Here is a 25,298-nt window from a genome sequence, read left to right as displayed (position 1 = left end):
ATTGTAGCGTTCTCCACACACGCATACAGGCATTTATCAGTTGACTAATGTTAGTAGTAGACGTAGTCGTCATTAACTAGACTAATTGATATCTTACATTAACTAGACTAACTGATATCCTACAATAACTAGACTAAATGATATCTTACATTAACTTGAAATGATAAGACTCCTCCCTTCTGTTTCATCTCATCAGAGTCAGTGTCCAGATGTTTTGCAGTTGTGATGTGGCCGTTGTGTGGGTTCATGGTGAAGTTTTGAGTGTAGGAGGCATTGTCTGAAATATAACATGTCTGCCATTGTCTGACCATATTACCTATATTGATAGGTAGAAGACGAAGATTGTCATTAGGTGGTACCCTAAGATGTTCTCACCACCAACAGGACCACTCCGACATTTAAAATATCAGGACAAGTTGATTCTAACTGCGACTTACAAAGAGCTTGTTATTCTATACTTTCTGCTACAGTTAGTCTATACAGTCATGTTCCCATCGACAGTTGTCTGATACAGTCATTATGTACAGCTTGTTACATTATTCTGCACAAAGTGAAACCATTGCTCTATACAGTCTGTTGCAGATTGTCTATACAATTTTATACCCTTAGACAATGGTGTGATAAGTCACTATTTACAGTCTGTTACAGTCAGTCTATACAAAGTGAGAGAGCTTGTCTGTACAGTCTGTTGCAGTCTATACCGCTTTATACCTGTAAATAATGGTCTGATACAGTCACTGTTTACAGCCTGTGACAGTGTGGCAGGTAGTCTTATACGGTTAGTCCATATAGTGACAATATGTATACAGAATATACAGTCTGTTGTAATTAGTCTAAACTAAACCAACTAAAGAAACTAATGGAATGTGTATACCTCAAAGCTAACACATGACATTCTCAATGATCAGGGAATAAGGAATACAGCAGGTTACTGGCCATCTATAAGGAATGTGTATACCTCAAAGCTAACACATGACATTCTCAATAATCAGGGAATAAGGAATACAGCAGGTTACTGACCATCTATAAGGAATGTGTATACCTCAAAGCTAACACATGACATTCTCAATGATCAGGGAATAAGGAATACAGGAGGTTACTGACCATCTATAAGGAATGTGTATACCTCAAAGCTAACACATGACATTCTCAATGATCAGGGAATAAGGAATACAGCAGGTTACTGACCATCTATAAGGAATGTTTATACCTCAAAGCTAACACATGACATTCTCAATGATCAGGGAATAAGGAATACAGCAGGTTACTGACCATCTATAAGGAATGTGTATACCTCAAAGCTAACACATGACATTCTCAATGATCAGGGAATAAGGAATACAGGAGGTTACTGACCATCTATAAGGAATGTGTATACCTCAAAGCTAACACATGACATTCTCAATGATCAGGGAATAAGGAATACAGCAGGTTACTGACCATCTATAAGGAATGTGTATACCTCAAAGCTAACACATGACATTCTCAATGATCAGGGAATAAGGAATACAGCAGGTTACTGACCATCTATAAGGAATGTGTATACCTCAAAGCTAACACATGACATTCTCAATGATCAGGGAGTAAGGAATACAGCAGGTTACTGACCATCTATAAGGAATGTGTATACCTCAAAGCTAACACATGACATTCTCAATGATCAGGGAATAAGGAATACAGCAGGTTACTGACCATCTATAAGGAATGTGTATACCTCAAAGCTAACACATGACATTCTCAATGATCAGGGAATAAGGAATACAGCAGGTTACTGACCATCTATAAGGAATGTGTATACCTCAAAGCTAACACATGACATTCTCAATGATCAGGGAATAAGGAATACAGGAGGTTACTGACCATCTATAAGGAATGTGTATACCTCAAAGCTAACACATGACATTCTCAATGATCAGGGAATAAGGAATACAGGAGGTTACTGACCATCTATAAGGAATGTGTATACCTCAAAGCTAACACATGACATTCTCAATGATCAGGGAATAAGGAATACAGCAGGTTACTGACCATCTATAAGGAATGTGTATACCTCAAAGCTAACACATGACATTCTCAATGATCAGGGAATAAGGAATACAGCAGGTTACTGACCATCTATAAGGAAGTAAGTCAGATCATTCGGGACGCCGATATCTCCGTCATAGGCCTGTACACGCAGAACAAGACTGCCCTGTAACACAACAGAGAACATACCGCCTTCATTCTTCACTACATCATTGCACGTTCTACTTTCAATTCTTTGAGTTCGCAGATGACAGGTTTCTTGGCAAAACTGTTATCAATATTATGTACCTGCAAAATACCTTATACCTACAAATACGTGTAGACATTCACAATAAAAATAATATCGCATAAGTCGTATTATGGAACAGTGTGTCAACAGTGCGTTTTGTCACGTTCACGTGGAACTAGACATTCCATAAAATAATAAATCACAATTGCAACATGTTTGATTTCATCCGACTTAGCAAACTGTGACTTGTTTATATAAGGGTTACCTATCATATAAATATAATTATGTGATGAAATCATCACTTACGGTCGAGGCGTTCTCATAAATCTGTTGTATGTACGGCAGATGCGTGAACACAGGAGGAGTGTCTTGGACGTCTTGGACGGTGACAAATAAGTCGACTGGGTCAGCAAAGTTCACCCCATGCTCTCTATCTGGGTTGGCGTCCTGAAGACACGTAGTGTATATAGGTGTTAACTACTGTCCTTATAGAGTGTAATGTGGGTTGACTTCCTGAGGACACGTACTTACTGTAGACGTTAGCGTGACGTATGGTAGATGCACAATTAAAACGTCTCTTTAATAATCAGGTACTGAGAAAGAGCAACATTGTTCACGGCCCATAAGCTTCATTTTTTATTCATATTCGGTATTTCGGTATATATTTACCCATGCCTCCACGTTGTATTGATAGAAGGTTCTCGTCTCGTAATCGAGACTTTCGTTCTGAACTATCTGGCCAGTCACGTCATTCACATAGAACGTGTATTTGTAGTCATCAGCATTCTGGAAACATGATATTTATATAATGCATTGAAAAGTCGCATTTACAAAATCTAATGAATATGTTATTCATGAATGCAACTTACCGAATCTTCACATAAGGTAACAGTAATATATACTACGCGTTCCGTATGTAGTAGTAACATACGAACGATTTCAAGTACAATTATCCCGATTAGACGTAACACAGATGTTATCAGTTGTGGCATAGGCAGCAAAAACAATCTGAAGATGATGCAGGCTGAAATGAGGTGCAAATACTCATAAAGGCAGTACATAAAGATTAGGCCACACCTTCAGCGATTAACCACTCAGGTAAGTTCACACTGACCAATAGGAGCAGTAGGATGATGGGGGTGAGGACGAGGGTGGGGAGACGGGGACTGGGTAGTAGCCTTTAAGTAGTAGTCAGAGTACCAATAGTACTATTAATTGTAGCAGCGGTAGTGATGATGGGAGAGCTGCAGTAAAAGTAAAAGGAGTAGAAGCTATATAGAACTAACAGCTAGTTGTAGTAGTAGCAGCAGCAGTAACAGCAGAAGCAGTAGTGATAGAGACTGCATTTTCTGTAATTTATATTGTTATTGTTGATAGTGATAGTTATTATGGGTTCCATTTCGTATCACGGTAATAGTGTTTTAGCGGCACAACCTCAAGGTAGTGCTTTAGAACTGCCTCCCTTTGTTGTGTGTTTGGACTGTTGGTAAACACAAGTCCAGTCGCGAACCCTTCATACTTCGCTGGAATGCTCAAGAATCAGTGGCTGTGTATATATAAGGCTGGCTGTTGTGTTGACAGGGCACACACACGGACTTACCATCTGCGTTATACTCGAGTTCTGTCATCATTCAGCCCATCTACATCTGTCTTACTCTTCGTCTGATTATCAACATCGACCTATATCCAAGACTGACCACTCGCCGAGTAACATTCCGTGTTGATATTATACTGTGACCCATTACTTTAGTCTTGATTATGCCGCATTGTACTAAAAACCTCTATTGTTTATTGTCGTATCTTGCTCTTTTCTGCTCAATACGTAGTACCGAATATTTTCGACTTGTCAGTGTTATATCTTGCTGGTTCTTATACCTTTTGCCACGGCAAATCATTAACCGTAACGGCAGCGGCAGTAATGGTAGCAGCAGCAGCAGCAGCAGCAGCAGCAGCAGCAGCAGCAGTAGTAGTAGTAGTAGTAGTAGTAGTAGTGATAGCAGTAGTAGCAGTTCCAGTAGCAGTAGCAGTAGCAGTAGCAGTAGTGATGTCCCACTGATCGATGAGGAATCCAGTTCTCCCAGTTGCACGATATTTACAAAAGCCATGTCCTTTTACCCTCCATCACCCACACGGCACATTTATGTGGCAGACGCGTTAAGAAAACAAACTTTGTTCACTCACCTGACCTTTGGCCTGACAAAAAAGCAGAAACCATGTCATTTAGAGTAAAGCATGTAGTTCCGTCGTAGGAACATTATGTGATCATTATTGCGGAACCACTGACCACTCTTTAAATGTCTCAACTATCCCAACCGCATCTGGCCACACGTAGGACTGGTCACAGACAGGTGATTACATGGGTGCAATATGTCACGAACGCATGATGCCAAACATGTTGCCAAACTGAAGAACGTATAACTGTCACATATAACGCTAACGTTCTTCAGCCACATAGGCTGCAGAGATATGTCTTGCACACCCCGCACACCCCGCACACCCCGCACACCAAGAGAAACAACGTTCAGGCGTAATCATGGCCATCCCTCATCGCCGAAGAAAATGTCCTTCGGTTGCATTCCTACTGGAAGGCAACCGCACACACGTGCAGAACTGGAGAGGACATCGGTTAATCAGTTGAATCAGTGGACACACAGCCTTTCTTTATGTCACACATTATCTCGATAGTCGCTCGGTTTTTAATTAGAACCTTTTGTTATTGTTACTATACAGGATATGATTAGGTGCGCTAACTGTAAAATTTAATAGTGAAATTTGTACACTATGAACAATGCATAATTTATGACCACATATACGATATATCTTCTACAATCTAGGCTGTACTGGTGCTCTGAAATCGTCAGGTAATTACCAAAAACTAAATGTCACAAAGTGTCTCTATATATGACAGAACATCTTTACAAGGCAGTACATATGTGTGGAACCCTGTAGAACTTTAGGGTTGTCGACATGGACACATCGGTGATACTGTCAGTCTTGTCTTCTGCACTGGCGTATGCTTTCTGCAGCAGGCACTGCATGAAGTGCTTGACAGTCACGTGCTTTATCCCTCAACAGAGTCTGGCACCAATCAATATTCAGTGTATATAGGAAGGGTGTCCTATCGATTCCGATAATGGTATTGTTTTGATTAACATTCAAACGTTGTAATCAATAAGTGTTGTTTATGATTACGTTTCATGAACACCTGAGAGCAATTATTGTGAGCAGGTTACATGTTAAAGCAGTTAAATGTTCTATGAAGTTACAGTTTTATGAAGAACTTGCTCCCAACAAGCAGGTAAACATCCAAACTGTGATATCACGACCCTAAAGTCGAGGTGAGTAAATTTCAGAATTCATGTATTTCTATTAAAGCATATAACAACCATAGTTACCTTTTTCCGCCAACATGTTTAAACAAATATGGATTAGGTTTAGGTCAGTTAATTTACTTGTAATACATCAACATCACGCCAATGTTAAAAATTACTAGGAAAGCGCAGAAATGGCGAACACACCAACAGAGTTTTGGAGGCTGTTTATAGCATCTGACAGTTGTATATGTGCATCTGACTGTTACATCTCCGGTAGTAACGGTACGTATTTTCAACACCTGCTGTTGGTCATATGCAGTGGTCATCACTTACCTCCAAACCATAGTAAACTTGACCCCCAATTCCCGTATCACGATCCGTCGCTGTTACCGTTAGTCCTGTTGCCGTACCCGCTTTAGCAGACTTGGGAAACATACAGGACAGATGTCACACAAACAGATTACAAGAACAGATGTCACACAAACAGATTACAATGATGTACAAATCTTATGAGATAACGAATGAACTTTGCGCAAGGAGGAGCTCATTTAACACCAGATCGGCAAAGTTCTCAGTATACATCTGCCAAGGGTGAGGTCACAAGACATCTTTGGCCATCCATTTATCGAAATCCTTCCTCGAATGAATGTTCGCAAATGACTTTGTGTACATATGACACCCAGTTTGGGTAAAACTTTGCGCTACCACTGGTGCCAAGACCCCGATGATCAGGTGAAGGAGACCTTTAACCTGCACATCCAGAGGTACCTGTATTATTTCAGAAGTCAAATTCGTATGAAGAAGTTCGTATGTTTACCCTGCCTTCATCATAATGGTACTGTTACGAATATGCGGGCCAAGATATAAGGACTTTAGACATCAAATACATCAATGTTACGAAGCTTTTATCTTTGGGCGATAACACCGGGTGTTCGTGAAAAGGAAGCTCAATCTGAAATTCCAATGTTACCATTCAGAATAGTATTTACACCATGTGTTCGTGAAGAGGATGATCAACCTGAACTATCAATGACATCATTCAGAATAGCATTACACCAGGATGATCAACCTGATGTTCCTATGTTACCATTCAAAATAGTATTACACCAGGTGTTTGTGAAGAGGTTGTTCAACCTGAACCACCAATGTTACCATTCAGAATAGCATTACATCAGGTGTTCGTGAAGATGACGATCAACCTGAACTACCCATGTTACCATTCAGAATAACATTACATCAGGTGTTCGTGAAGATGACGATCAACCTGAACTACCCATGTTACCATTCAGAATAGCATTACATCAGGTGTTCGTGAAGATGACGATCAACCTGAACTACCCATGTTACCATTCAGAATAGCATTACATCAGGTGTTCGTGAAGATGACGATCAACCTGAACTACCCATGTTACCATTCAGAATAGCACTACACCAGGTGTTCGTGAAGATGACGATCAACCTGAAATATCCATTGGTAGTATTCAGACTAGTCCTATCCTCCTACCTCCATCACGGTGACCCTGTAGCCGGCTTGGTTGAACACAGGTTTCTCGTCGTTCACATCCAAAATGATGAGTGTGACCTTCGCCGACACCTGCATCAGAAACATCACATTCCTTTCGGTGTGCAGTAGCAACATGTAAATGATATGCCTGCATTATACAGAACATTCTGTAATGTCGTAACAACATCGGGTATCTTCTAGATTTCCAAAGCGTAGGTTTATCAGAAAACAGTATTTTGAGTCGTTTCTTGCAGTGTAAATTATATGAAGGAAAGAAGTCTGAATTGATGACGACATTAGACTTTCATCGTATGTATCATACAATGGATAGTGTTCTCGGCAGGGTTAAAGCCAATGGATATGTTCGGTATTCTAAATACAACGCTTTTTCCTCATGGAGGATATTAATCATCCCAAAACACATTGATATATGTATCCGAGGTTAAAAAACACATATATTACCGAATATACTGTGTCAGATGCATAGAATATCAAATCCTTTGTGGTACCATCCTGCAAGAGATATTCATGATATGATTAGCCAAACAAGGTGACTGGATCGGGTCAGTGTTTGTTCCAGTGGGCAAGTCGGGAAGCTTTCAGTTAGTGGGTTTGTATCACAGAACACGCATTATTGCGTGTACAGTATTAAGAAAAATAATATATTACAAAATGAAGATTTACAGCATTGATATTCGAGTCAGTCACAAAGTTGGTTGGTTATTGTTTAAGACTGCACTCATCAGTATTCTGTTTGGTCGGAGATCTGTAAATATTTGAGTCTAGTCCAGACAATCTAGCCGAACGGTATGAGCATCGATCTACGCAACTGGGATACGATGACCTGTGTCAACCAAGTCAGTGAGCCTGACCACCCGATCTTGTCAGTCGCCTCTTACAAGCATAGGTTACCGAAGACAAAGTCTAACCCGAATGTTCACGGGTGCGGATACAATGGGCTTCGTTGCTGTAACTTTACAACGTATAAGTGAGTGAGTGAGTTAATATTTAACGTCACCTCGGCAATATTGCAGCCATATCGTGACTTGAACAGTGAACAATGAAAAGGACTATATGTATGCTATAAAAACCTGTCGACGAAGGACAGTAAAACAACTAGATTATCACAATTTGAAATAAAACTAGCGTGGAACGTTAAATCTAATATCACAATTTAGACAATACAAAATAAAAACAGGCTATAGATGGCCAACAACAGAAGGTAGATCACCTGACGAAGGACCATGGGGACTTACAGTACGCTTGCTACCTACATAGACCCTAGTTGGATTTACACCATCCCTTCAGTTGCTGGCGATTGTAAGATGTCTAAAAATCCTGGTAAATTAAACTTTACTTCAAATGTTTTGGGACTTACGTATCCTCTCAGGAGGACAATTTTACAGTACTTTAACCCCCCTCGAGGATACAGCCACTAACAATCTTAGTTACTAATTCAAACTTCCAATCATAAAATATATATCTATTTACAAATCACTTAACAAATCTAATTCTTTTAAAAATGCAATAATTAAATGAGAATTTACGTTACTAAAAAGATCCTTCATAGTTCGTGATTTAAAATACTTATCCCTTGTGATGGAATATTCAACACAGTCAAGTAAAATATGCTTGACTGTAATTCTTTCATCACAAGGGATGCAGAACGGAGGATCCTCACCTTTCAATACGTATTCACGAGTTTACCTTGTGTGGTCAATGCGACATCGTCGCATGATGACCCCCTCAAATCTGGACTGACAACCCAAGTAGGTATAACCAACATAAGGTTTTATTGCATGTAATTTATTTATACCCATCTGGGTGTCCCACTTCTTCTGCATCAGATCATGGATAAAAGACCAAATAGTGGCTTTATAATCTGAGCATGGAATAAGACCAGGAGGTATAGTGGGAGAACGAAAGAGCTACATAAATGCACAAATAAATCTATTTCGACTTTCAAATTCTCTCATTCTCACATGAAGAAAGACGAAACAATAATTAGGTGATTTAATACTTCAACTAGTCGGATTAAACGGACGAGTAATTTATGAATGTGTACGCCAGGCGGGTACAAGACGTGGAACTACGACCCGAAGCTGATGGTGGATGTACGGATGCCGAGTTCTGAGGAATGTTTCTACAGGTACCTTATGTTGTTTTCGGGTGTATGACATCAAAATGGACCATTGTTAAATTACCGAAGCGCGAATCTGTTTCTCTCTGTTCCGTACCTTAAATGACGTTATTGTATAAGTAATTAAGTCCGGAGTAATAGCTACCTCTGATAATTTGGACCTTACATAGATGCGTTGTAAGCAGCCTGTTTACCAGCTTATTATTTTCAGTAAATGGTTTAAAATGTTGTTAGCTCTCATGTGCCATTTGTCACACCAAATATACGATTCTTGACTAAAAAGAACGATAGTTTTATTGAGGCTTCGGTGTGAATGTAGAGCGTTGGTGATAATTGTTTCACACCATACTTCATCTTGCAGATTTTACACCATACTAACAATCTTACAGACACTCACTGCTAAAAACCTAATATAAAATGAATCAAAACACATCTATGTGTATCTGTTCTTGTCTTACAAATGGTATGAGGGCAAAGACGAGACTACCGTCTCGCTGTCTCCTTGAACTCTTTTGAACAGTAATGACACGGACTTGCACAGACTTACCGTCTCTCTGTCTAGCATATTGTTCAGTACTACAGACGCGTTCGTGACACGAGTTCCGTTTTTTATGTTCTCCAGTTTCACTATGTGACTGACTTCATCCGATCTAATGTCCAGTATAGGCTGGGAGGCATCGTCAGAGGCGCTTATTGTGAAGAGGAAGGTACCTGAAAACCATGAAAGTCAGAATATTGTGGTAGAGGCGGTTGATGTGTTGTTAATATAAGACAAGCTTTTCTTAAAGTATGGCAAATGTACATACTTGCAAACCTGCTCTATTTAACTGTCATATCCGACTAGAGTACTATTTATAACAAAATGAGCTTGACAGACCAAATTTGAATCATTTCAACAATACCATGTTCAGGAAGACTCACGCTTTGTTAAAGTCCCTTGCTATGATAAGTGGGGATATATCACTTATTCGCTCTAGTGGAAATGTTTCAACTTGATCGCAAATAAATGTACTGAGTCTCTAAGTACCGAATTATTATAGTTGCAGTACAGAATCCTTCTCAGACTATTGCTACCATACGTTTCCTCTACAAAATAAACTATGTGGATAGCCCTAAATGTACCCTTGGCAACGATTATGACGAAACAATCTATCATATCTAGCATATGACGTGACATGAAAATACGGCTCAGACCTGTACATGTAGAATTGAGGTTTACTCATCCCCAGGTAATGTTATACATGTATATATAAGTGTACGAATGCATTATAGAACTTAATGTATGAAAAAAAAGGTTATTTTATTCAGCTACAGTAAACAAATCAACTAACTTTTCAGATTTATCGATTGTTGTGGATCATAACGAAGCAACTTGTGCAAGGTAACAATCATCAGACGATCTACCTATGAATCAGTTTGAATCGTTTAAAAGCATCTACGAAATTGTATGTTTGCTCTTGCAACAACTGGAAAACTACATAGAAACATCTACGTTATATTCGATGTGAATACTCACCGTTCGTCGTATTTTCATACATTTGGAAGACGGATGGTGCCGTGATGCTGGGTGGAATATTTGCTTGTCCTTTCAAGTAGACATCATGGCATTGGAAAGTTACATATTCAATAATTAGTAGTAGTGACACTGTGTATACATAATGAAGATCATCACTACTTGCAGAATTGCCTGTGTCTATTGTAATTCAGAATGGGGAAGTCATTAGTGCGCACAGTATGCACATGTAGTTGAGGTCATCACTGTCTAAAGTATACTCATCGTAAAATGTGAAGCAACACCCGTATTTTGAGACAAGGCCTATTTCTACCTGTTTCTATGAGTATGACAATTAACTTGTACTAGTCTAAAATGATTTCCCAATACATGTTTAATCATCTTGTGCCCTGCTTCAGTGATAAAAATGTGTGTTGAAAATAATCGAGATCATATATTCCATTTTAGAAAGATAACGTCAAATCAACAAACAAGTGATGTCTCAAAAGTATGCACATTTTGTTAAAGAAATGTCAGCACTTTGCCAATTCCATCATGTCACATGGAGGTCGATCATATCCTGTAATGAAATCCACTGTTAACGTTTCTAGGGAGTGTATCTTTAGCGTCAGTAGTGGGTGTATCCACCACGAGCCTGAACTACCTCTCGACAACGCCGTCTCATTGATACCACCAGATTACGCAGGAACTGTATTGGCAGATTGTTCCATTCGACTACGACAACCTGTTTGAGTTCGTGAACGTTGGTCAGGGGCCGAGCTCTCAAGGAAATGCTCCTCCCAAAGACATCCCAGATGTGCTCTGTTGGGTTAAGATCTGGACTGACACTTAGCCAGTCAAGGGATTCGATGTTGTGCTGCATTTTGAGGTCAGTGATCATCCCATCACGATGGGGGCGGGCATGGTCATCCTGGTAGAGGTAATCGACGTGAGGATTGGCATGCAAAAACGGCAGGAGAGTGTTCTCGATGATGTCACGACCATACTTCTCATTCATCGTGCCTTGGATGACTTTGATGTCTACTTTCTTGTCATGATAGAAGACTGCCCACACCATGACTGACCCACCACATCCAGCTACAGTTGTCACTATGTTTTGAGCGTTAGGTGCTGTGTTGGGAAGACGTCTGACCCGTAAGCGGCCGTCAGCAACGTACAGATTGAAGCTCGACTCGTCAGACCAAATGACACGTCGCCATGTGCGCAAATTCCAGTTTAGTCGTGCCTGTGCCCAAACCAGACGAAGACGCACGTGATTATCGGTCAGTCGGGGTCGTTTCAAGGGACGACGAGCTCGTAAACCAGCGGCTACTAGACGTTTGTTAACCAACTCCCGTGACACATTTACTCCTGTTGTTTGCTGCCACCACTGACGGAGTCGACTGGCTGACCAGAATGGTTCCTGACGTGCCATACGAAGTAAACATCTATCATCCCTCAAATTGGTCTTTTTGACACGACCTCTTCTAGCGGCCTCTACAGTATATAGGGTAGAGGTCATCGGTTTTTACAGTATATGCAGTGGAGGTCGTCGGTGTTTAAAGCATCTACAGGGGAGACCATTGGTGTCAAAAGTATGTACAGTGGAGGTCATCGGTGTCTACAGTGTATAGAATGGAGGTCATCGGTGTCTACAGTATGTAGGGCTGAGGTCATCGGTGTCTACTGTATATAGAGAGCAGGTCATCGGGGTATATATAATTTCGTCTAATGTCAGTATTTACAGGTCAATATGGCTTACAGTGATGAGGAACACTGATGGTGAGAATAGTTCCACTTCATCCGACTGATTCCTATCATTACAATGTTGTTTGAAACAATTGCCACGTTCAAATATCCTTTGAAGCTACAGCAAAATATCATCAAACATATTCATACACTAGTAGTTAGTGATTTAAGGAGACAGAACGTACCTCCATGTGTGCAGTAGAGCACTGCGACCAGCAGGATGTATATCATGGTTTCAAGTTTGTATCTGCAACACAAAGACGACATCACATAGGATTTAGGACTACTCGGAGTCTTCCAGGATTTTGCAAAGAATACGAAATTATCCCTAGTTTGAGACAAAGGTTGTCGGTCACAAAACGATTGATCAATGTCGACTTCTGGCTGATTCTAAGCTTGAAAGACCGTGGGCAGTTGCTACCATCACAATCATCTGCAGAAAGCGTGGTCTGCCAAATGCAGGTACTGACGTCACTCAGGGACCACTGAGATCACCTGACCTCTGTCCCACGAAATGTTGGTTGCCCGCGGAAGAGGTTTTCGTGCCTTGACAATACAACGCAATACTGCACAAAACACGAGATACTATACAATTTCACACAACACAAAAATGCCATACTATATACAAGTTGCCACAAAATACCACATAATACACACAATAAACAATTGACAACATCTCATACACTGCACACAATGCCCAAGATTCCACTCAATACCACACAATACACAAAATATCACATAAGACACAAAATGCCACACAATTCACAAAACATCACACAATACACACAATTTTCACAAGGCATCACACCAAAATACCACAAATACACAAAATATCACACAATGCACAAAATTTTACACAACACACAAAAGACTGAAATGCCACATAATGATCCTGTACATCACACAATGTGTCACAATACGACCTATTACCACTGACCAAAACACTGCATTCAAATTACACCACGCAATACCACACAACACCACGCAGTACCATACAACACCACTGAGTACCACACAACACCACGCACTACCATACGACACTAAACAGTATCACACATCACAGAATACCACACAACACCACACAGTACCACACAATACCACGCTGCCACAAACAAGAACAGAACAAGGATTACAAGAAACCGAAGTTTATATGCATCCCACTATGTATACGAGTTCTCAAATCACACCACACCACACCACACCACACCACACCACACCACGCACACACGGACACACGCAAGCACACACACACACACACTTACTGCTTGTCAAGTATTAGATGAGCCAGTGAACACGTTTGTGACTGGAAGGCAGGGCAAAAAATCTGGACGAATACACTTGGTTGCTACAGGTAGATTGGCGATTAGCACGTGAAATACATGCTGACCGTGGCATGAAATCAATACTGCTACTGTTTAACACGTGTCTCGTAGAGCAACTTAGTTCAGCAAAACACCAACACGACACGATTCGGACGTGGAAATTGAACTTTTCATTATGTAGACGACAACCTCTTTCCCTCTTGTTTCAAATGGAATGTTCTGGAGGGCGTTCCCATATATGCAAATTGGGGTCATTTGTCAGGTCGTGGCTCATTTAATACTTGTCAAGCAGTAATAAGTAATTGCTTCCTGCGTTTCTAAATACCTAAATACCTATTACATGTACAATCATTAAAGCTCATTCACAGGTTAGAACATTTGCTCAATCAGTTCATCTGACTGACCACCATGGTCATGTTAGACCCTATGGTTGGTCAACCACATGGTATCAGTACATTCCACTGACCACTGCTTCTCCATCCGATTGTTATCCCTCCTGTGTGGTCAGTCCATCCGACTGTTATCCCACCTATACCGACAGTCCATGCGACTGTTCAACTTCCTGCATGGGCAGTCCATTCGACTGTAATCCCTCTGGGCACGGTCAGTCCATCCAACTGTTATCCCACCTGTACCGACAGTCCATCCGACTGTAAACCCTCTTGCTACCGTCAGTCCATCCGACAGTAAACCCTCGTGGTAACATCAGTTCATCCGACAGTAAACCCTCTTGATACCATCAGTCCATCCGATTGTAAACCCTCTTGGTACCGTCAGTCCATCCGACTGTAAACCCTCTTGATACCATCAGTCCATCCGACTGTAAACCCTCTTGGTACCGTCAGTCCATCCGACTGTAAACCCTCTTTGTACCGTCAGTACATGTGGTTCCTGCAACCGCCTAGCAGGAAGGGAGTAAGCGTTCCAGTTCACTCCATCCACCCATCATGTGTACTGTCCCCATGCACTCCGTGACCCTCGAACACGTACCCAACAACCCGGTTGCGTTTGGACGATCCGTGATATGTTCACGGGCAACTTTTCCAGCGAAGTAAAATACTGATCTGCACACACTCAGTACCACACAACACCACGTAGTACCATGGTGTACCACACAATACAACAACACTACGCACTACCACACAACACCACTCAGTACCATGGTGTACCACACAATACCATGAAGTACCACACACTATCATGGAGTACCATACAATACCATGGAGTACCACACAATACCATAACACTGCGCCCTACAACACAACACCACGCACTACCACACAATACCATGGAGTACCATGGAGTACTACCCAGTGCCACAACATTACGCAGTACCTTAGTTACATTTCGGTTTAGGGATTTCCATGCACAATTGTCTCTCAATTGTCTCTATCATTTGAAGCAGGGCGAAATATTCATGAAAACTCCTGCTATTGATAGATCAAGCCACGCAGGAACAACAACAGTATAATGCTCCAGTGCTGTGGTTGACCTGTGTCAACGTTCTTATCTACTCATGCAGTCTGGCCCAGCTTCTGATGAAGTGAAGCTCTGAATATTGTCATCGAACTTGTTCAGGCAAGACGTCATGTAAGATACTACATGACGTCTTATCTACTCATGCAGTCTGGCCCAGCTTCTGATGAAGTGAAGTTCTGAATATTATCATCGAACTTGTTCAGGCAAGACGTCATGTAAGGTACTACAGCTACTGCTGTTAAGCAGAGTATCAATATAAAAAATCACCGACGGTTTATTTCATATGACAGGTACACAAGTTTATGTTTCTAAGATAACATAAGAGCTTCAAGTAATGTCACGAGTGAAAATGTTCTATATTTGCCGAACGTTTACACTGAGTACATAGTGGTGACGTCACCGAAACTCTTGTTGATTATTAGTCAATTATCAACAGAGTTAATAGTTTGTTCATGAGTCATTTGTTCACATCACACTTCAAAGAACCATATATATTCGGGAACTGGTATATAAATACATGAAGCTTGAAGAAAAGTGCATTGTTGCTTGTGGAATATATTGCGAAATGGGGAAGATAAACGCTTTTGTTGGATTGAGGTTTAAATCTGTGTTACAATATCCTCGAAATGAGGATGTTTGAGGAAGTATTCATTACATGCAGCAACAGTTACCATATGGCGTATACAACATACCACCGCACAAGGTGATTCGTTAGTTTGTAAACTAACAGATGAACAAAACACCATGCGGACCTATAATATGTCGTGACAACGCTACGTGACATTACCCTACCTCAAATTACTGGATGGACAACATGCCACATGGCATTCTTTCTGGTTTGGGGGGTAATCAACATATCCCGTGACATTCCTAAAACCCTTCCAGTGGATGAGCAACCCACCATATGACATTCCTACATTTCACCCCACTGGATGAACAATACACCAAATGGAATTCCTACACCTCGCCCTTCTGCATTATACACCATCTGCAATACCTACAGTCAGTCCTGCTTGATGAACAATACCATATCTGGGATTCTTACACCTCACCTCACCCTACTGGATAAACAATACACAACCTAGTATTCTTATACCCCACCTCACCCTACTGGATGAACAATACACAACCTGGCATTCTTATACCCCACCTCACCCTACTGGAGGAACAATAAACAACCTGGTATTCCTAAAACCCCACCTCACCCTACTGGAGGAACAATACACAACCTGGTATTCTTATACCCCACCTATTTAACTTCAAGACTGCCAGCGCTCAAAGACAAGATACGTAAAGGATATATCCTGGGCAAAACTTTTAAAGGGACACTGACCCAGAGAAATTCCAAAAGACTGAATGTTGCTTTCGTTATTGTTTCCCCCCAGCGACTACCAGGATGATATCCTAGAAACCTTGGCTGGGTTACCATCTCTGCTGCTTCACCCGGAAGCATAGAAGTGTAATATGTATAGCCTTGCATTGATCAACAGAGGCAAAATCATTTTTTTTACTTTTTACTCAATAATGTGTGCAACGTCATTATTATGAAAACAAATAAACACAGTTTGAAGTTACACTTCATTTGCCAGTGATGCAAATCATTGGCACTGAAAAAATCCTGAAGTCAATGCACATTAAATACATTACACTTTGTCTTATAAACCTAAAGAATTTATTGTTATAACTTGCACGCTTAGGGGAACTCAACTAATTGTGCTGAGTATTTACTCCAGACACGTGAAATAGGTACCTTTGTCGGGTAATCTGTGTAGTGTTGTCATTATGAATTCATCAGCCTGTTATGAATTCATCAGTTAACTATTATTGTCGAACAAGCAGGTTAAGGATTATACCACCAAACATGGGTTACAGCAAGGGAGTAGCTGAGTACCTATGTAATGTTTTGTGGTTTCCTTTTGGGGTTTTTTTTTATGTTGAGTTGAGCAAACCTGAGTTGACTCAGAATATAGAACAAACCTTTTGGATAACAACTTGTCTATTTCGTTAGTGACTCTTTGATACAGATTTTTGTGCTGTTGACAAGCAGGAATGGGGTTGAATTAGTTTACTATTTAAATAAATCAAATATATGTGTTTTGTTATAATATGTGAACAGACATCACAGTGTTACAATATTATTATCAAGACCAAATATCGAGGTAAAAAGCACAAAAATAGGTTCAAACTGGACCAGTCATCATTCCACCCAGACATACAATCCAAAAAGGTTTAAACTGCTGGGATACTATATTACAAACAAACGTGAAATAGATTCATCTGGTAGGCAATTATTTGTCCAATTATTTAGGCTGAAGAAATTCTGCCAAGGTTCTTGCCCAGTCCCAGCGTCCGTCACGGTCGAGTTGGCAAGGACTAACAACTTGATTCGAATGTGGCGCGAATCGTTAATCGCTCTGTATCAACACTAAAATCCGGTTTGTTGATGCAATATTACCTTTATAAGTGTTCTAAGAGCGATTGTCACAACTCTACGATATTTGATTGGTCAGTTTGAACGAGGTGAGGTCGATCTGCCTCATTGGTTAAGATGAATCAAATTTCTTTATCAACCTTACGAAACCTATATGACTCTAACTGAGTAGCGTATTAAAAAACTGCATTCGTCATAAACTCGGTCCTTCTCGATTTAGACCATGTCCCTGAAATTATCAAGTACATCATGACTCCGTATCGACAAAACATCGATTTCTTGATAAGCCATTTGCCAAAGGCTCAACTATATCAACCGGTCGTGTAAATACGAGCAACCACTAAGAACTGCCAAATGGTGTCGTAATTTACCCAGAAGGTGAACGTGTCTGTACTCCATAGTGATTCATGCAATATTTAAAGCTCAATAACCATAGGTATTTTAGACGTGACCTAACGTCATGAAATGTATTTGATTATCTAATGTAGCGGGGACGTGTATTTGGCATTTGGTGGAAATAGTGAATCTCTGTAACAGGCAGGCGGTTCCGCGTCAACGTTGGGCTGATACAGGGATGTCACTATAGACACACAAAATACACACTTAAGTTTACACACTGCAACTGGGGGGTGCTTATGGTCCCTAACTATAACTGTGTAGTGGAGACAGGTTGTACGTATTTTTGCTGCTTCCTGCTGCCTGAATGAATTTCACTGGGCATTTTCATTAAAATTCTAGGTCCGGCTGACTCTAACAGGACGAGGTCAGATGGTTAGCACTTCCTTTTTGAGATACGTTTACCTTCAACTGATAGTCACAGCAGGAAATTTGAATGTGGACATAACAATCTGTTCTTCGAATTAATAAATATCATTGCGAAAGATGACTGATACATGAGATTTCCCTGACCCACTGAATTATAGCATTCTCCAACACAGCATGGCCTGCACTCACCTGTATTTCGTCGAGATCAAAGAATTCCCTGCCGCACAGGTAACGTCAAGTAAATTCCAGGTATTACAGACGATGATTACAAAGTCGTGACAACGAATGAATCAGAATGAAGTAACCCTTCCATTGTAATGACCAAGCGTTGCCCGTCTAACCATACAGAATATCCACCTGGCCTTTAAAACAGAGGAGTTACCTGATGTTTCCTGTATCGCCGCCCATTTACATATTCAGGGCCCGACCTAGTTTGGCCATTTATTCATAGCAGAATGCACAGCCACGACTAGTACTCACGAGGTTTTAGATAACCCCTTAAATAGCTTGTATTACAGCTTTGTTTGCAGCCAGATATTTACTAACTTTACTAATCCACAGTCTGGCTTTAAAACAAACATACAGTGTGGGTGCACAGAAGTCTAAGAAGAAGTGTACGACATGTACTGTCAATCAAATACTGTATCACATCAACGTGGAGTACCACTTGTCCTGTATAACTGGGGGCATGTTGGACACAATGCGCTTCAAACCCTTGCACACGTTTATCATTAATATCCGGGTCGTGTCCATCACAGACCTGCTCCTTGTTTGATGTTAGGAGCAGTACTGTTAGACTCACCATGTCACCTGCTGAAGTTGTATCTGTGTGTATACTTTCAGTGACATATGTGGCAGTGTATGCTAGGGGCAGTGTCACATGTAATGTCACATACGTCACGCCACCTGCTAAAGTTGTATCTGTGTGCATACTTTCAGTGACATGTGTGGCAGTGTATGCTAGGGGCAGTGTAACATGTAGTGTCAGATACGTCACGCCACCTCCTGTTGTCAGTCTACTAAACCATGATCTTACATGATCACACTTAACATTGATCGTCACAGACCCTCAACCAGTAAGCTAAACATGCTTATCAGTGTCTGATATGTGCAAAGACGGAAGAACAGTTAAGTGTCGCCCAATCTCAATCTTTATCACAAGCAGATAGAGAAAGTTTCGGGGCATTATTTATCAAGCCCTGTAAGGAAGGGTGTTTATTTGCTACATAAAACGTTTTGACCGTGTTCATACATTTGCGTTCTAACAATAGAGTTCTGAACGCATACAATAATGGACTTATTTGTTGTCAGCATATTAGACAAGCATCAGATTACTCATTTATTGTCAGGAAGTAATCAATAGTAATAATTTAAGATGTTCCTGCATATAAAAGTGTTTAAAGGAGAGTAGGAATATAACAAGACGTTGTGTGAGGATAGAAAAGTACGCTATTTAAATCTTTGTTTCATCACAATATTGTACCAACCTGAACCTGTGCACTATCATTCTTCTACATTGTATATGTATATATCTCAAATTATTGATCCGATTTTCTTTAATAGCTATTATATTGTATTGACTTAATTAAAAATACAAAAGTGTGTAAAAAAATGCCCGGTCGTAACCACTGTCAGAAATTGATTCCCTATGTTTAAAGAACAAAGTAGTTGTGAGCATTATTCGACATAGATTTGTTCATACTGGACTACGATTACTGTGTAAGAGTGCAGTCCACACCTCTTACATTTTTCACGGTTTGAATCGAACCTTTTGTCTTGTCAGTGCCACAAGCTAACACTGCTATCACCAGGCCACCCTGGAGCGGTTAGTGAGTGTCTGTTACGTCACCTCAGCGGCAGCAGGAAGTTCTCGAGAGACAAGAACCTGGATCAGGCAAATCAGTGACTGATAACCGGAGCATTGCAATCGATACTATTTCCTTGTTCCAAACGATGCCCTCAAGGGCTGTAGATCTAAACCAAATCATTTAGGACATAATATAATCCCCTTCCGCCCTGACAGTGCTTAAGTAAACATTGGTTATCGTGACTAATACACTGGGTACATTTGCATCCCACATTACAGTCAATATTTGTCATGAATATGACCTGTGACGGCGTCCTATAATCCTTCATAGAAACAATAAAATGCTCTATGGGCGGGTGTTGACGGAGGTACGCGATCCGTATATCCCAGAGTCACGCACAGCCGGGCTACTGTGATGGCGGCTCAATATCAGTGTATTTTCAGCTTCTCAAGATAATAAACTGGTGTTGGAAGATGCAATAAATATTCTGGGAGTTAAAATGAGGATTCAGTGCTCAAAGCTAAGTAGTCCCGTTGTTAGGTAATATCAAGTCTCATTGTTGTGAGTCATGACCCAGCCGATACGTGATTAGTAAATTCTTGAACATTTTTAATTTATTCAAGTAGTTTCAGGAAAGACACATTTTCATGATCTGAACTTCAAGTGTCATTCGTGTATCCATTTTACTTTTAAAATGATAAAGAATACGTACTTCTTCCAGATGTCTGTTAAATACCAACCAATCTCAATTTTTTTACATATACCTAATGTATCTTAAAGATTAACCAATATCTGAAAGTATTTTACATACCTTAAGCAGCAAGTCCAACCGAAAGCATTAGTTCTATTCCTGATATCAAGCTCCTACAGAAATGTACAACCCGGGTTTCTTGATTGATTTCACAATCAGCTGTCGATGACGTGCTCTCGTGTCATATATTGCCATAAACAGCTTTATGGCATGTGAAATGAGCGTTTTAGTGTTGAAACATACGGGACTGGAGACCCGCTCATAAATCCTATGTGTAACGGGAAACCCGAGTTCCTATGCCGGGTATTGCAACTGCACGAAGGACCCCGCCCTGTCCATGTGATTGATAGTTTTGCCCTACATTGGGTACTGATATCTACACGTTGAAGGGGTGTTTATAAAAACACAAGCCTTTGAATGTGTACTTGCGACACGTTGTGTGATTACATGACAGATTCAATGTTAATGTAATGTAACTGTTCTTATTTATCAGGAAGTGAGTGAGTGACTTAATTTTAAAGCCTTTTTGAGCAATATTCCAGTGATACCACGGCACGTTAGGTAAAATGTTGGAAGAAAGCCCAAAGTGATATAGGCCTGAGACATTCACCACAGGTATTGACGTGAAATCCATGAACTCGTGCTTGGAGGTGAAATCCATGAACACGAGTAAAGAGGTGAAGTCCATGAACAAGTGCATGGAGGTGAAACCCATAAATACAGGTATAGGGGTGAAACCAATGAACTCGGGCATAGAGTGAAACCCATAAATACAGGTATAGGGGTGAAACCAATGAACTCGGGCATAGAGTGAAACCCATAAATACAGGTATAGGGGTGAAACCAATGAACTCGGGCATAGAGTGAAACCCATAAATACAGGTATAGGGGTGAAACCAATGAACTCGGGCATAGAGTGAAACCCATAAATACAGGTATAGGGGTGAAACCAATGAACTCGGGCATAGAGTGAAACCCATAAATACGGGTATAAAGGTGAAATCGATGAATACTGGTATACAAGTGAAACCCATGAACTCAAGTATGGCAAAACCCACATGTCGGGAGTTGAACACATCTTTAAACGTGTTTTATGCAGCATTCACATGGCTGCGCCCTTTTCCAAACCACATATCCGGTTTCATTTTCATACTTAATAATTAGACCTGCATGAAGTATTAAAGTATGAAATCAAGTATCACTGATACAGTTGTTATATGAAAAAGGCTACATTCACTTTGTGTTATTTTGAGGGTTGAGGTAGTAGGAATTACCTAGGATGGACTTGAACTGCCGTGGCTGATCAGGTTAGTGGGGAACATACAGGGAGATAAGTCACACACGCAGTATTCACACACAGGGCCCGAGTTTCCTTGCTCGGGTACCATTTTTATCATCCCCGATGTTTCCTTAATGGAAACGTGATATTCCAGTTTATTGTTTGAACACTTTATTACCGGGATAGAATTTGAATATTCAACTACAACGCCAAGGCCAGAGAAACACCAGTCCCCATCATTTGTCAGGTGGAACAACTATCTGTGGTGAGGCAGGTTTTCCTCCACGAACCCCTGGTATTGTTTGTGACTTGTAATCACATGCTTTTTATATAGGCAGTGTGCATCCGACTCTGAAGTCTACTTTTAGCACACATTTCGGATAAATATAGTGACAGAGTTGTCACTATATTCATACATCGTAACCTCGGCAATCTGGAAACCCTCCTTCCGGACAGCGGCATGTTGTAAAGGTTTACGAATACACGAGGCATTTGCTTTTTTGAGCACCAGACTTTGAGAATGTGAAAGGCAAACTTAACGGGGTTCACAAAATATACACAATATGTCGTTAGGGTATATCTATTTACAAACGTAACCGCTTTATGTCAGCAATGCCAGAAAACAAGTCTGTACATACACAGAATTATTTGTGAAGTGACATCAGCCCTGACATAAGTCAACGTGTCGCTGCTATCAGCTGCTGCGTCTATACACCTGTTGACAGCAAGCTCGATCTTACAGCCACAGAGCGTCATCACATAATTACAACAAGTCTACATCAGGGGATGCACTGTATCAACCAAGACAGATTCACCTGGACGTTTAGTCATCGGTGGTCACGAAACCTTTATGAATGTACCACTTAAGACGATTGAAGACACCAAGTGCTCGTGTACAGGGAAGGGGTGTCTTTCACTATCTGATACAAAACAGTGTTTGTTATTGTAGCGTTGATTCAGGTCTCTTTTAAAGTCTAACTTCTGTCACAGTGGCCCCTTGTTAATTCAAACACCATCCTCTCAAGTGAGATCATACGGATTAATAATAAATGACCTATTGCTGGAATGTCGGGCGACGCACTCACCAGTATCCAAGATATATGACGGCGGTCGGTAAATAATCAAATCAAGTAGTGCCCATGCGCATATATAACAGCCATCGCTGGGAAAGTAGTGAGCTTGGAGTAATATGGGTCTACTGTATACTAGCATATCTTATCACATTCATGGAGATACATCGTCAAAGTTACTGTACACACTTGTTTCATGACGAAACATTCATTATTCAGTTGTGTTTTAAATATTAAATTAACGATTACATCTTCCTTTGTCCGTTAGTGTTATGACGGAAATTGTAATAAAACGCCAATTGTAATACTTGTAGCAAATTGTAAAAAGAATTGACGTAAATTGTAATAATCTTAGTGTTTGTCAATCAAGTAATATGATATAATGTGCAGACAGTTGACCTGTACATCAGCGGAGGTGAGCACATGTCAGTTACCGCGATGGTCCTTACCCGTAGTACCGAGGGAAACCACCGGTTGTTTCATAGCTGGTTCAGAGCTTTATGTGAGGTGCCTAGACTACACGCGGTTACCGGCCATCTTATAACTAGCCTGTATGGGACAAAGGTGTCGTTGATAGCTGTACGCGAGTATCCTGGTGATCGTATCTAGCTACTTACAACAATGTGACACGTTTATGACTGACAGTATTTGGCAACACGCCCATGGAGATAATCGCCGAGGGCGTTGTTAATGTCACTAATTATTAGACAGATGAACAGGGTAAATAAGGGAAGAATATTTCTAGCTGATTTTATATACAATTGTTTTACAATAAAGTGATTGGTGATAGGGGTTTAGTAAAGTAGAGCGTTTTTGTATTTGATTTTGGTTTTTGATGTTTATTCCAAATGTCTGTATATCAAAGTTTACATAAATACGAAACATGGTCATGTAATCATTCTGACATTTTCTTCGTATCTGGCAAGTGTTAATGTCAAGAGAACCATTAGTACAGATCACAGATTCCACACGGCTAAAGGACAAAATAGTGGTGAAAACAGAACCATTAGTACAGATCACAGATTCCACACGGCTAAAGGACAAAATAGTGGTGAAAACAGAACCATTAGTACAGATCACAGATTCCACACGGCTAAAGGACAAAATACTTGTGAAAACAGAACCTCTCACCGCCTTCGCGGTCCGATGCACATGTGACAGACATTTCAATCGCAATGTTTTTTTCTCTAAATCGCCCTGCTCCCTTTTAACGATCAGCATGACACAGTGTCCAGGCAACACGCTACTTCCTACAGCATCATGACTAATGCCACTGCCCGTCTATGTATACACCGCATTCAGCTGTTATCTCACCGTGACCTGAAGATCAATATACTAGTTTAGTTTGGAACATATTCGGGTATGATAGGTAAGAAGATATTTTTCAAAAATTGTTGGGCCTCTTTACAGTAGAAAACGGGTTTGAATATAAACTGACCACCCACTCCATGATAGGTAGACATAATTCCGTGGGTTATTATGAGTGTTTGTGTTACAGCCACTGCATGGTCCATGTACCGTGTACGCTAATATAATTCTTACTTATACACGACATTTTACAGTTTCTGACAGGTCGTCCAGTCTCTCTGAAAACATGAATTTGCGTTAGAAATAACCAGGAGTGACGGCAACGTGGGATAGTGAGTAGATCGGGTTCTAGGTGACCGACCACATACACTAGGTATGTGGACTGTTACGTTTTCACAGAACGCTTTAAACGGATTAGTTATTGATTAGTTATACATAATTATTGTATATAAATATAACGCTTTCCATAATAAGTCATTTAATTCACGACCAAATGAAAGACACACTATGTTTGACAAAGGACTTCAAATCAAACATTACAGTTATACAATGTCATATTGGCTCCACGTTCCTCTCCCAGCTGTTGTCTCCCAGCGATTGCTGGAAATAAATTGCACTCTGTACCGACATTC

The 25,298-nt window shown here is 40.5% G+C and overlaps 1 protein-coding gene across 1 annotated transcript in view; it reads right to left on the bottom strand.

Moving 5' to 3' along the window:
* LOC137285236 (cadherin-23-like) overlaps window positions 1-18,702 on the bottom strand; it is a 34,506-nt gene extending 15,804 nt beyond the window's left edge. The window contains exons 1-11 of the mRNA XM_067817535.1: window positions 18,640-18,702; window positions 12,639-12,700; window positions 10,729-10,797; window positions 9,760-9,923; window positions 7,535-7,585; window positions 7,073-7,162; window positions 5,902-5,991; window positions 2,924-3,040; window positions 2,561-2,701; window positions 2,113-2,191; window positions 150-277 (exon numbers count right to left, since the gene is read on the bottom strand). Of these exons, the coding sequence (XP_067673636.1) occupies window positions 150-277; window positions 2,113-2,191; window positions 2,561-2,701; window positions 2,924-3,040; window positions 5,902-5,991; window positions 7,073-7,162; window positions 7,535-7,585; window positions 9,760-9,923; window positions 10,729-10,797; window positions 12,639-12,684 (975 nt within the window). The 5' untranslated portion in view covers window positions 12,685-12,700; window positions 18,640-18,702. The remainder of the gene's footprint in view (window positions 1-149; window positions 278-2,112; window positions 2,192-2,560; window positions 2,702-2,923; window positions 3,041-5,901; window positions 5,992-7,072; window positions 7,163-7,534; window positions 7,586-9,759; window positions 9,924-10,728; window positions 10,798-12,638; window positions 12,701-18,639) is intronic.
* Window positions 18,703-25,298: the final 6,596 nt, after the last annotated feature.

Source organism: Haliotis asinina, chromosome 5 (assembly GCF_037392515.1).
Source record: "Haliotis asinina isolate JCU_RB_2024 chromosome 5, JCU_Hal_asi_v2, whole genome shotgun sequence".
Classification (NCBI taxonomy): domain Eukaryota; kingdom Metazoa; phylum Mollusca; class Gastropoda; order Lepetellida; family Haliotidae; genus Haliotis; species Haliotis asinina.
Note: the sequence above shows the minus strand (reverse complement) of the source record. Positions and strands in the feature narration are given on the sequence as shown.